At 44.6% G+C, this 13,286-nt stretch overlaps 1 protein-coding gene across 2 annotated transcripts in view; it reads right to left on the bottom strand.

Moving 5' to 3' along the window:
- BCR (BCR activator of RhoGEF and GTPase) overlaps positions 1-13,286 on the bottom strand; it is a 92,187-nt gene that overhangs the window by 36,288 nt on the left and 42,613 nt on the right. For both annotated transcript variants that reach the window (XM_005524463.3, XM_014253847.2), the window contains exon 3: positions 7,157-7,341. In XM_005524463.3, coding sequence (XP_005524520.2) covers positions 7,157-7,341 — 185 coding nt within the window. The remainder of the gene's footprint in view (positions 1-7,156; positions 7,342-13,286) is intronic.

Below are 13,286 nucleotides of genomic sequence, written 5' to 3'. Positions count from 1 at the left end.
AAAAGAGATGCACTTTCAGAGAGACAAACATCTCCCAGAACACACTGCAGGCCTTCCTTCCTGGCCATTACCACAAGGGCACTGTGCAAAATCCACGGTTTTGTCCTACCCCTTTTTTAATAGGGGCATTTTTCCAAGTGTGATGCTTGCAGAAGTCCAGCCTCGGCCACAGCCAGCCAGGACACAGGGCAGGGCCTGGCTGCTTGATGCTCTGCACAGCAATTGCTCAAGAAACCCTCAGGGGAGTTGATCCAACAATCACAGGGCACATTACAAGATCTCCAGTGCAGTACCCCAAATTTACATACAGCTTCCTCCAGCGTGAAAAGATGATCCCCTGCTCCTGCTGTGTCAGGGATCAATGCACCAGCCAGGACCTGCTCTGTGCATTGTGCTGCTGCTCCTGCTCCCTCCCGGGAGTTGTGTCCTGACAAGAGCTCCTGCTGAGGGAGGCCTTGGCTCACAGTGTCAGCTGGGGCTGCGTGGAGAACATCGAACATCTGGAAAACAGCCCGTGCTTCTTCAGCCTCAGGGTCCTTTTAAGTCACACTTGTTACAAAATGTACTCCAAGACTCAGAAATTCACTTGGCGCCAAAATCAGGAGGAAGAAGAATAAGTTTATTATTTGGTATTACAACATTCCTCACTTACAGACCTGGGAACAGACTCACCTGCTCGCCCAGAGCAGGACAGCAGTGAGCAGGTAGAGACAGGGACCATCCTCCCACCCTGCCCACACAGCAGCCAGGCTGTGATGCACTCCGGGCCATGGGCATTTCTGCTTTGCCCGTGTCTGACACAGAAAGAAAACAAAGAGCAGCACTGACTCCAACAGCCTGGCTGCCCCTCTATTCCTGCACTCCAGCCAGGACAGAGGGAACATCCTGAGCATCGGTACCAAGCTCCCCACCGGCACAGAGAGACCTGCCAAGGCTGAGGACTCCTTTCCCCTACCCTGGAAAGAAGGGAGCAGTCTGAAATCTTTGAGCTGCTTGTGGCAAATGCAGGAGCTGGTACCACATCTACCAGACCACAGAGGATGGGGAAAATACACCTATTACCAAAGTGCAGATGGGATGTTCCCTGCAGGAAGTGGGAGCAGCCTGTATTGGCAAACTCTAACCACTCAGCAGGGAGTGCCAGGTGGTCAGCAGTCCATCCCATGCTTCCTACCCAGCTCGGCTAGCCTGTTTTCCACTTGTACAAGTCTAACTGGTATTTCATGTCCCTGCCTCTTCAAGGCCAGCATCCATTCCTAGCCTTTCTCCACTGTCCTTTCTCCACTGCCCTCCCATCTTTTGGCTCCCTCTCTACCCACGTGTTTCAGAATAAACTGCACAGGGCAGCAGTCAGAGCATTCCTGTCTCCCTGCCATGGGAGCTGTGAGAACCCAGCACCCAGCCAGATCTGAACAGATAAGAAATCAGTGCTTTGCTTCCCCTCCTCATGAACTACATTTAAAAAACACCAAAACAGTAAGGAAGATGGAAAGCAGGACGCAGGAAATTACACAGGTATCTCATGCCTGTAAGATCCTGGTGTTCTCTCTTCTCAACTGGGTGGTGATTTTTTCCTATTCCAAAGCCTTAAAAACCAAAAGATTGAGTCACAGTGTGATCTTGCAACCTGAAGCATGGCCAGTGAGAGGGGTTGGAAGCTCTGGAGATATCAGAGTGCACACACTGGCCCTGAGCCATGGCTGGGTTGAATGTGTTTACAGCTTGTCAGCCCAAGTACTTTAGTATACTAACCAGCCTGGCGTCGCGTGTTGTGTTCAATTACTGCGAGGCTGACATTCACCAGCTCCAAGGTTTAGACAGATTCAGCTCTTCCTGACTCTGGTTAAAGAATTCAGGGCTTCCTGGTTCTTGTTTAAATTAACAGCAATAATTGTTTTCTTGCAAATGGTAGAAGAGCACAGACTAAGAATTGAGAAACCACAATACGTAAGATTTTGCAAAGAGGCTGCTGCTGGCACAGCTCTTTAAAGAGAATCAGGGATTCAAAGTGGGCGTATAAAAGGCACTTTAACTCTTCTTTTGGTACAGGGTGTTCATTCACCCTGCAAGGAATGTGTTCAAAGGCAAGGTTTCCCATAAGGACAGCTCACAATCTCAAACAGAACCTGACGAAGCCTACAAAGGAGAAAAACATTCAGTTCCATTTTTAAAGTGTAAATATGTTTGAAAGCTTCTGCTGGAGGTTTCTCATTGTCTTGGTGATATTAAATTGGGCAAATTCTGTAATCAAGCCAATCATGCTCCATGTGGGGAGGGGAAGCAGCAGGGAGAGGAGCCAACATTATTTATAACATCAGTATTGGTGTGCCAGCTCTCCTCAGGAAGGGCTGTACATCCAGGCAGAGCCCTTAAGGAGCAAAGAACTGGAGAATAAAAAGAAAAAACTGCATCTGTTGGGGGTGCTGAGGGGAAAGGGACAGTAAAACAAAACAAACAAACCAATTCAAATACAGAGAGGAAGAAAGGAGAATGGTTAGGAAATGCTGGAGGGGGGAGGACAAGCTAGCAAGAGTAGTATCAAGAGCAGTAATCCCATTTACTGCTGTAGCTTCAGAGGTCAGCTTCTCTGCATCCCCTTGGGACCAAGCTAGGAGCAAAATCCACAACCTGCTCTGCCACAGCCCTGCTCTTGCTGAGCTGACAGACAGCAGGAACAAAGGGATCTGATCTGAGGACAGGCAATGGCTGCCAATGCTGCACCAACCATGGATGCACAGCAGAAAAGAGAAATTCTACCTGAAAGTCTGCAAGAACCAGCCAATTTCTCCTCCAAACAGAACAGACAGTAGGAGGTAGTCGCTCAGCTTTAGCACCCCTGCCTCCCTTGCTTTGACATATGCAAGAATTGGAGAGATCTGTTTTGTCAAAAACTCATCTTCTAAATTCTGAGAAGTGACTCCCCTCATTTCCTGGGGCAGTGGAATGAGCTTTGCTTTTCCACTGCCTGCCCTGCACCCACCTCCACAGAACCCCCCCAGCCTCTGAGCCTGCCTCTGCTGCTGCTGAGCATCCTGAAAGGCCTTTCCTATTTTATTTCTGCACTTCCCAGGGCTGCAAATTCTGCTCCCATGAGGAGCAGCACCAGGACGACAGTGAGTGAGGCTTCCCCCTTCTCCCAGCCTTCTTTAGCCTCCAGGCTGCAAGCTACCCACTCCAGAACTCCTGGCAGTAACTCTTCTCTTCTGAAGGGTGTCAGTCCCTGATTTTCCAGCTGTCCTTACACCTTCCTGTGGCCTAAGAATACTGCAGCAAACTCTCCCTCTGTCCTCCTCTGACTTTATCCAGGTATTTTCTCTGCTCTTCACCCTCACTGTATGGAAAAGACAGACACATTCTCTCTTTCTGGGAGGGAATTACCTCTATTTTTTACCAATAGTCTAACACCTTCTGAAGCTACCAGCACTGTCTTATTTGGCAAACATTTGGGCTGACATTTTCCAAGAGAGGTTTCCAGAATTTCTGTAAAGTTCAATCACAACAGTTCAGCTGTTACAGAAATGAAGATCTGGGAAAATTAAATCTCTTCTCAAGTTAAATAAACAAACAACTTGAGCATTAGTGGAACCTATTTCTCTTTTTTCCTCTGTCCCTGTAGGCTTGCTTCAGAGCAAAGTTTGGCAAAAGCACAGGTTTAATGGCAGGACATGCATCAGCAGCCCAGCCTGAGATTCTAGAAGAGCCAGAAGGAATGGAGCAAGTGGGTCAGACACTAAAAACATTTGTTAAGGCCTCCCTTCCACACAAATGACAAGTAAAGGGCTGCTGAGATCCACACTACAAACATCTGTGTTGCTTGTCCCTCTCTGGGTCAGCTGCTGGCGCAGCCTCATCCTCCTCCTTGGACAGCAGCAGTTTGTGCAGTGGCCAGGGAACAAGGGGGATACACAGCAGCCCTGGCTGCAGGGGCAGTGTGGAGGCAGAGCAGGCTCTGCCCCTCGTCTGCTCCTGAGATACAGGTGGTAGGAGGGAGTAGAAAACACTGCCCAGGTGGCTGGACAGAGCTGCTGAGCCCCCATGTGCTACCCCCACCAAGGGCTGCTCTAGTGACGTGGAAGAACTCAGTCAAACACCTGGCAGAAAAATACAAAGCCCGGAGCAAGCCCATAAAATAAGTCAAAGGAAAAATGCCCTCAGTATTCAGAGAGCAACAATGCAGTCCCCAAGAGGTCTCATGGATGAGGCAGATGAACATCACAGCAAAATGCTGCAATGCCTGTGTGATGGTAAGTGTATTACTTAGATTTATATTTATAAAAAGTAAATTTAAAATACCATTGTTTGCTACATTTTCTGTTTTCTGGGTGCCTGACTGGAGGAGTGCTGTTACCTCTCGGTTGCAAAGTGATATTAAATGAATTTTACTTTAATGTGAAGAAAGCTGTGTTAAAAGTCAGAACCTGGTTTTGCAGAACATTACACATCTCAAATTAAACACCCAAAATTAGCAGATGCTTCTCCCAAAACCTGTCAGCCCTGATTACCTGTGGTTAGTGAACATACCATCCTCTTATCTCTCAGAAACACTGCAAGGACAATTAAGACCTGTGTGGCATTCCAGCTGTATTTGGAGTTACTGGAAATGAATACTTTTGTACCCAGACCGGATAAGGTTCACACTTTAGATATGAAATATTGAATGCAGTATCATTCACTCTATCCACTGCACAGTGCAGGAGCTCACAGGAAAGATGGGCCAATTGAGTAATTCAAAGTTATCAAGATTCAAGACTTCTTAACTTCTGAATGACTTTACAACCTTAATGTTTTGCCACGATGTATGTAGTGCATGCATGGTGCTGCTGCAAACAGTTCACTTCACTTCCAGACTCTGGCCATAAAAATAATCTGAAATTTTCACAAGTAACTGCAGGCACCTCGGTTAAAAGCAGAAAGGCAAGAAGACAACTTTAGAAGCAAACACATCTAAACAAAGCATGTTTTCTGCTAATCAAGTTTAGTACAAAAGAAAATAGAAGAGACATACGTCCTGGTATTTCTGGTCCAACACGTGTTACGTGTTTGGCTCAGTGTGTTTGATAATTTTGTTACTGATGCTTTTTCCACTATAGCTGAAAACATAGCTCAGCAAAAGCTACCTCAGAGCTCATGATGACTGAAAGCTTAACTTGCTTGGGAAATATCTGGATATAAATTAGTCTCTTTTTGCTTGTCATGGACTGTCCAGAGATTGTCATCGTGGACTGATGACAGACAGGATCAAGTGAAATAGTTGAGATTCATGATTAGAAGTCTAATCTGTATCAGGACATGTCTTTCTTTTGGAAGCCATGAAACATCTTTTTATAGTCAGAAAAAAGAAAGAAGCAATTTATGTTAAAAATTATTTTTGAGGAAGCAGCCTTCAAGCATTATTAAAGTAACTTTTAAATTAACTACTGTTAAATGCTTATGAGGCAATATTCAAACAAATAAAGAACAAGATTAACCATTAGGCAGTGCCCCTTCCAGGCCTCCAGTCACAGGCACTGTCATAACTGGCTCTTTGAAGATAATTCTCAGCCATGTGTAGTCACATGTTTTTCCTTCATCTTGAGAAACATAACCTGAGAATCTCAAGCCAATATTAAAATGGTTTTGGAGCTTTTTGAACTTACTAATGATAATTTCTTCATTCAAAAGCCTCTTAAATATCGCAAGAATTCTCATCTTGAGAGATAAGAAAGCATCTCAAAATGAATACGCTGAAGCCTAAGCGGCTAACTAGATTCCACACTTTATAGTCAAATAAAATTAAGCAAACACCAACAATATATCAACTCCATAATGCTTTAAGAGATCTTGACAATGAATTTTATAAATGAGAGAGAATGAGGACACTGTATCAGGAAGGATTCTTAGCCTAGAATTAATCCTGGGAGCAGTAAGCATAGCTGGGACAGTAACCAGCTGAGAGCAGAAGGATGTGTACAATGAACACTGAGCACTGATGGTTTGTGGAACTTCTCAGATTTGTCTTTTGATGCAAGATAAATAAAACTGCCTGATAATGGTGATGGTGTTGATTTACATGTACACTGATATCTCTAAAATATCCATAATTATCTTCCATGACATCTTAATGAACAGGAAAGAACAATATAAAGGCAACACATTAAGTTAAAACACTTGGATGAGAGATTTCAAAGTGTCATTTACAATGTGGGAATTCAAGGTTGTTTGGCACATTTTCTTAGAAGTACTGTAGGAAGGAAGTGACAGTTGGCTTTGTGCTATTGAACATTTTTATGAATGATTTGGGGAACCCAAAAGTTTGAAAATGACAAAGATATTCAGGGAAACAGTAACTTGGGACTCAAGTGCTCTGCAATCTATTGCAAAAGGATAAAAAGAAACAAAAGGTTGAAAAAAGAAAGGACTAATCCAAGCTAACTAGGACATTTTGGACTGTGAAAACAGCAGAGTCAGTTGTTCTTCACCAAGGCATGCAGATGACCCACTACCAAGAATATTGTAAAACCAAAAGTAGAAATTTTCCTGAAGTTCCAAGCTATAGCCATGCTACTGAACCTGAAGCAAAACCAAAGCAAGGTAGATTGAAGGGCTGTGTTAAGCCACAGGTTAGGCAAGGCAGTCCCTTCTGTATTTTTAATCTATGATAATTGATTATATAGAAAGCTGTTTAGTGAACAGTCAAATCCATTACAAGTAGTGGCCAAAGTCACCATTTCAGAGCTGGCACTTTTAATTCTTTTTATTTCATTTTCACAGGGTGAAGGAAATAGGTCCTCCAGATGCTTGATTAAAACCCTTAACCTACCTGAAAATAACTTTTATTTTCCTTGTGAAAGGCAATGACAATTCAAATGCAGAGATGTATGAATGTGTTACATTCCACAGTCTCCTTTCCAAAATATCTATTTAGAGACCTTCTCAACTGCAATTAATCACCATTTCTCTCCACTAAATTGCACAAAGGGCTCACATACACACCACTGACCCCTGAAGTTTAGTCCTTGCATGAGCTAAAAGCCTCAGCTGAGCTTTCAGTGTCGAGCAGCAGCCTGGCAGTGCTGCATTACATGGGCTGATGTCCCACAGCACTGTCAGCCCCCGGCTGAGGCCCTCACAAACCCACAGGGCTCTGCTGAGTGCAGGAAGGTAGGGAAGGACTCACAGATTTTGTGGATTCCAGAGAGCCCGAGGACAGCGTGTCCCGGCTGCCGCGGCTCTTGGAGCTGAGGTGTGGAGAGGAGGATGGCGAGTCGTCGATGTAGGGCATCATGTCATGGTGCCGCCTCTGCTCCTCGGCGCGGTCAGCATCGTACGCGTAGCCAGGCGGGGTCCCCCCGAACGGGGCATCTGCAAAACACAACACAGGCTCTGCTCACCCTGCAGGGCACGGGCAACACGGGCAGGGCAGCGCTGCTCACATCACCCGGGGTCAGCGATGGCTAAATACAGACCAAGGAGAGGGGTAAATATAATTAAATTCATGTCGTCACCAGAAGTTCATTTCACTTATTCTAAGTCCTAAAAGACAAAGTCCTTTCTGGCATTAGCGGTCATTTAATTACAGATCCTTCCCTCACATTTTCCTCCAAAAGCATTAGCATCAGAATCAATGCTTTTTCTGGCTCCATAAAAGTCACCAGTCTGGGTTTAGGAACCTACTGGGTAACAAACTCTGGCTTTTCTGTCAATCAAGAGCAGATGATGCCCCTGCCAGTTTAGCAAAGACAGGTAATACATAACTCTGGGGAGAACTGTAACTCTCCTCTCAGCAACAGGAAGAGTAGGAGAGAGAGGTCTTATGTGCTGAGTGAACCAGCACACTGCCAAAAATAAAATCCTAAAAGGTCCTCTTCTGTTGGCTGCCTCTCCTTGTATTTTGAGCTTAACCCCTTAAACAAATAAACAAATCACCACACTGTTCCCTTCTATACAGCCTGTCTCCCCTGCCCCCAAAAACCAAAACCAACACAACCAAAACACAAGCAATAAAGGATGGTGGTATGAGGAGTCAAGTTAACCATTGCTGTATGAGACAGCAATGAACTTCTTCAGGAGAAATGAACAGCAAAACTGGTTCTGGCATCTTTAGTTGCTGCGTACAGAGACTGCTCCTGCAGAAAAACCAAGGACACACACACTGAGCAGCTCCTTCTGCCACAAGCTAAAAGGCTTTTCACCTCTCTGCACAAAGAAATATACACAGAGGAGCCAAATTTGGTGTCTGCACAGTGACACTGCACCACAACTTCCATGGGCCTGTGAAGCACTTTCACCTGCCAAAGCCAACTCCCAGGAGTGTCCTGTGTGTGACAGTAACAGCCATGCAGGGGCCACCCTCCACAAAATGGTAGAGTTGTTCCTCCTCTTTCAGCTACAAGTCACAGAATGTCACCCTTCTCCCCAAACTGAAAAATAACCCCAAGGAGATAAGCTAGATCTGCCTTTACAGAAGCCAGTGAGCCTTATGGAAGACAAAGCCATGAAAAAAGGAAAAACAATTAAACTTGAACACAAGCAAAAGCAATTTCTTGTTTTCATAAATACCCAGGTTCTGTGAAAATAATAAGCAGCTGCTGCCAAGCATACTAATAATCCTGTTATACATCACTAAGGCAGGGTGGAGGAGTAACATTTTAAAGCCCACTTTCCTCCCTCACAGTAAACTCAGTTAAAGCATGACTCATTTCAGTAAAAGATGTGAACTTTATGTGGAACAGAATAAAACTTGATCTATGTGGCTTTTTCAGGAGGGAGAGCTGGTCTGGGGAATTTACACAAACAATATACTGAAAACCCAACAATAAACTCACTGTAGATGTGAGCTCTGTCTCAGCTTGTACCAAATGCCACCCAGCTAAGTAACAGCCTGGTACGAGGCCTTTAGGCTGCCGAAGGACTGTGGCAATATTATTTTAACAAACTCACTGAGTTTTATGTCACCCACCTGCTCACGTCATTACCTTGTGCTCAAGCTCCCAGAGCTCCTCCAAAGATTTGTTAGATTGTGCACAATCACAGCAACAAAGGGCAGAGGGAAGGTGGTATCTGTTCTCTGGAAGGAGCTTTGGTCTAGATGTTAGAGGTTTTCAGAAGTCCACAGCCATTTAGAAAACACCACAGAAGTTGATTTGCTAAAGAGCAGCTTGAATGGGAGTTGCTGAAAACGTGAAAACCCAAGGAACCTGTGATACATCACTGACAATTGAACAAGGGGGAACACCAGTACTGGGCACTTCTGCTGGCCCCAAGCCTACTCAAGGAAGAGTTCCTTTTTCCTGCAGAAGTCTCTTCAAACTATTCTTATCCAAATCAATTTCTCCACACTCCTGCAATAACAAGACCAAATTGCCGTGTGGAAATTAAGGCAGGAATATTTTTTTCACTCCCAGTGCTCACTCTCAAAATGAATATTTTGCTCCACTTTTGTTAGTGGGGGAGTAAATGCAGACTAAAATACATTAGCAGAAAGGCTTGCAGTGAGTAACAGTATTTCCACTTTCCTCACTTTCTCCAGCTAAAAACCAGAAGCTTCACACTTCTACCACCCATAACATGTTCTGTCTCCTACTGCACAGGAAAACCTTTACCTGAAACTGGAGGAAACTCCAGGTGGAGGATCAGCTCAGAGGGATATTTATTCTTAACTTTGCAACAAGATTCAGTCTACCTTTGAATCACTTTGTCTCCCTAGCCATAAAATAGAAAATAAGTCATTTCACCAAGGAATGAATCTAGCACTGTCACAGACTGCTGTAAGATCTGTTCATAAAGACCCACACAGAATTTAAAACTTTATTTCTGTATCCTCCAGGGATTCTTCACACATTAAAAAGCTTAGAAGTAGTTATAATCCCTCTTCTTTCTATTATTGCTGAATACAGCACTGAAATCCACCGATAGAGATTTTAATTATCTCAAAGGCAGAAAGATCTTCTTGCTTTTATTTGCCATTTTTCCCAAGAAAAGCAAAGTACTGCCATAGCCAGATACACTAGGCAAGCCTGAACACCAGGAACAGAGGTAGCCTTGTGTCTCTGTGATTAAAGAGCCCGCTGTTGCCAAGGAAACTGGGTTATTCACATCTCCTCAGCGTAGCACAATGCTCACAGGCTGCTCAGCCTCCACCTGAGAGCAAAAGACCAGAGGAAAGAGATCAGAGCCAGGAGCTCACCTGCTCTGACACTTCCAGCTGCTCTGGGTGCTGCTGGGCTCCGTGGCAAGTGGAGACAGCACATGGGCTCAAACAAGAGCACTTGCTTTCTTAGCCAGTGTCTCTGTCAAGGTGAGCATTAAGAGGGTTCTTATTATCATTTCAGGGCCAGTCAGTCTCAGAGTTACTATCAATAACTTTGCCATCAAGGCCAGAGGAAGATGAACTACGGCAACAAGAGATAACTGCTGGAAAAAAAAAAAAAGGCAGCAAACAAGGTTGATCTCAACATAGTGTGCTGAGAGAGCACCAGAGAGAGACACCGAGGACACAGCTCCACGTGTGTTCTGCTTCTCATCTCACCACCAGGCACAGCCCTTTCTCCTCCTCTTTGGGCAACTTGAAGGAGATCTCATCCCAGAGAGAAGAGCAGCACCTGTGACTTACAGAAATGAGCCCTCCCAGCACACAAGAGGAACTATTTCTACCCCTGGCCCTCGACATTCTCTAACAGCACCACTCTCCTGCACCAGCACAACGGGCTGTGAACCACCTGGGGCTACAAAGGCTCATCATTAATTCACACATTCTGCAAAAAAACACTCAAGCATTTACTTCCACCTTTGGTTCTGACAGCAACAGCCTGGCCTTGCTTTGCTTCAGCTGATATGAGTCTGTTCTAGCATTTCCCTCCTCAGTTACTGCTTCCATCCTCTCATCTTGTTTTTTGTCTCTGTCCCGTTCTCATTTGCTTTTGTTTTTCTCAAACATAATATTCCTTTCCTCTGTGACCTTGTGCCTCCCCCTCTTCTAAACTGCTTCCCTCCCTCACTGCTTTAAATTTCTCCTGGATGGGGGGTAAGGAAGAATCTAACAAATTTACAGTTACAAATTCACTGGCACTCAGAGAGACCACAGCAACACTGCTCCCTTGTCCTGTTGCCTACACCCTTCCTGCTGGGTGCCACATTCATTCTTTGGAAATATGAAATCACAGACCTAATGTGAAAGCAGGAAGGGTAAAAGAAATTAACTTCTAAGTAAAAAGAAAGATTATCTGCGTCTAATCCAAGGCCACACAATGGTTCAAATGCACGTGTCATACTTTCACAGCAGCACAACATCCATAGCTGCTTGAGAGGCTTAACAGCAGCATGCAGAGAAGATTCTGAGCGAGCTGTGCTCCAGCTAATCCTGCTAAAAGAGCAGTGAAGCCACAGCAGCTCAGACCTGCCTAAGTAAATACCTAGAATCCTGGAGGGGGAAGGGAGCTGTGCATCCTGCCAAAGCCCCACATCACTGTGGCTTCTTTGTGAATGGTACCAAGGCTTGCACAAGTTTGTAATGCCTACACTCACTCCAAAAACATCCCCACAGCTGCAGAGCAGAACAGAGCTGAGGCAGTTTGCACCCTTGTGTTTCTACGCCAGGGAATGTGTGAGGCCATAGTTTGACAATGCATCGTCTTGGCAGCAGTAGGGTTTTAGGTTTCCCCCACCAAGCCATAAACCACTTCACTGCCCTTTCCCCTCTTATCCCCTTAGTTCTGCAACCCCACAGATGCCTGTGGTCCAGATAAAGAACTCAGCCAGCTCAAAGAAAAATATCTTTGACGCTTCCCTTCTAAGCTGGATCAGCTCTGTGATCTAGTTCATGGCTCAGAAAGCCAAACTGGAAGGATACACTCACAGTAGATATGGGGTGGGTACACTTAAAAGCTTCTACTGCAACTGAAGAACGTATTAGCAAAACACTGCTTCATTTTCCTTCAGGCTGAAGCTTAGGCAATTCCTGGGATTTACACGTGGCTGCTTTAGGGATAAGTTACTGGAATGTAACATTGCTTCTATTTTTATTTTTCCTTTGTAACATTTGAGTTACTAATGTGCCTTGCAGCCTTAGCTCCAGCTTTTGCATATCACTGTTTACTTGGTGATAAACAATACAGAAACATGTCATTTTATTTCTTAGTGCTGGCCAGGCTACTTGGAGAAGGATCAGGGATCCAGGCCCAGTGTAGAAGTACATCAGTGAGGATGGGCTGTGAATGCAGTTGCCTGGGGAATACAGCACCATTCTCTAAAAGATGTAATAACTAAGCTATGGAAAGCTAAACACCTTGCTTATTTCCTTGACATATCCTGAATCATCATCTCCAAACCCAGGAAAACAGCACACTCAATATGTATAATTTCACACAAAACTCAGATCCATAAATAATAATTATGGTGTTTACCTATACCAGGAGCCTGTCCCCCAGGCCACAAAGATCAAATATCAAAAGAAAAAGAACAGAGATGTTTTCCATGTCAAATCCCTACAACTTTATTTCTCTTGTATGGATGAAGAAAAGGCTCTGCTAGGATGCTAAACAGATTCAAAACAAACTATTTTCTTCATCCTTTCTATCTCTTCTCTGTGTAAAGACAGCACACCCACATGTAAGGATGTTTAGTGAACCCTGAAGCTCCCACTCAAGTACAAAACCAATTCATTTAGCAAGAAAAAGTCCCATTAATTTGTAAACTCATTCTTCAGTACGAGGTAAAATCAAAGACAAAACCATGCCAAGTTAGCTCTGTGAGAAATGAACTTGTAAAAATTCGTAGAAATCTAAATAAATGTATATAACAATAATGATATAAAATATAAAGTGCAGTATGACACACAAGCCCTTCCCAGATCTAGCCACGAATTCCCACTCAAAGGATAACGATCCTAGCCGGCGCCCATCAACAAAAGAATAGACAGGACGCGGCCCATCAAGCTGACAGGAAAAAAAAAACTCCTCAAACTGACAAGGACAGGCTCGGTGACCATCAACGGGGAAGAATAGACAGGACACGAAACATCAAGCCAAAACGGAGAGGCACCGACGAGATATTCATCACCGGACCTGAACACCCCGCCTTGCGGGCTACCGTTGGGGGAAGCCATCAGGTAAACAAAAGGAAAAATCCAGCCGAAATATCCATCGGCTCCAACCCGGATCCAACCATCCCATCCGGATGGCCTGAACCACAAGAGCCACTCAGAATTTCTTTACATATGAGGAGACTCGGTCCGGACGTCCATTCGACTCTATTCTCCAATGCCAGGAAATCAATTCATACGACAATCAAGGACTGTTGATGAATGGTGC

This window comes from Pseudopodoces humilis, chromosome 20, assembly GCF_049639895.1.
Source record: "Pseudopodoces humilis isolate 2021_Gansu_Grassland_sample_001 chromosome 20, ASM4963989v1, whole genome shotgun sequence".
In the NCBI taxonomy this organism is placed as follows: Eukaryota; Metazoa; Chordata; class Aves; order Passeriformes; family Paridae; genus Pseudopodoces; species Pseudopodoces humilis.
This window is presented reverse-complemented; position numbering and strand designations above follow the sequence as displayed.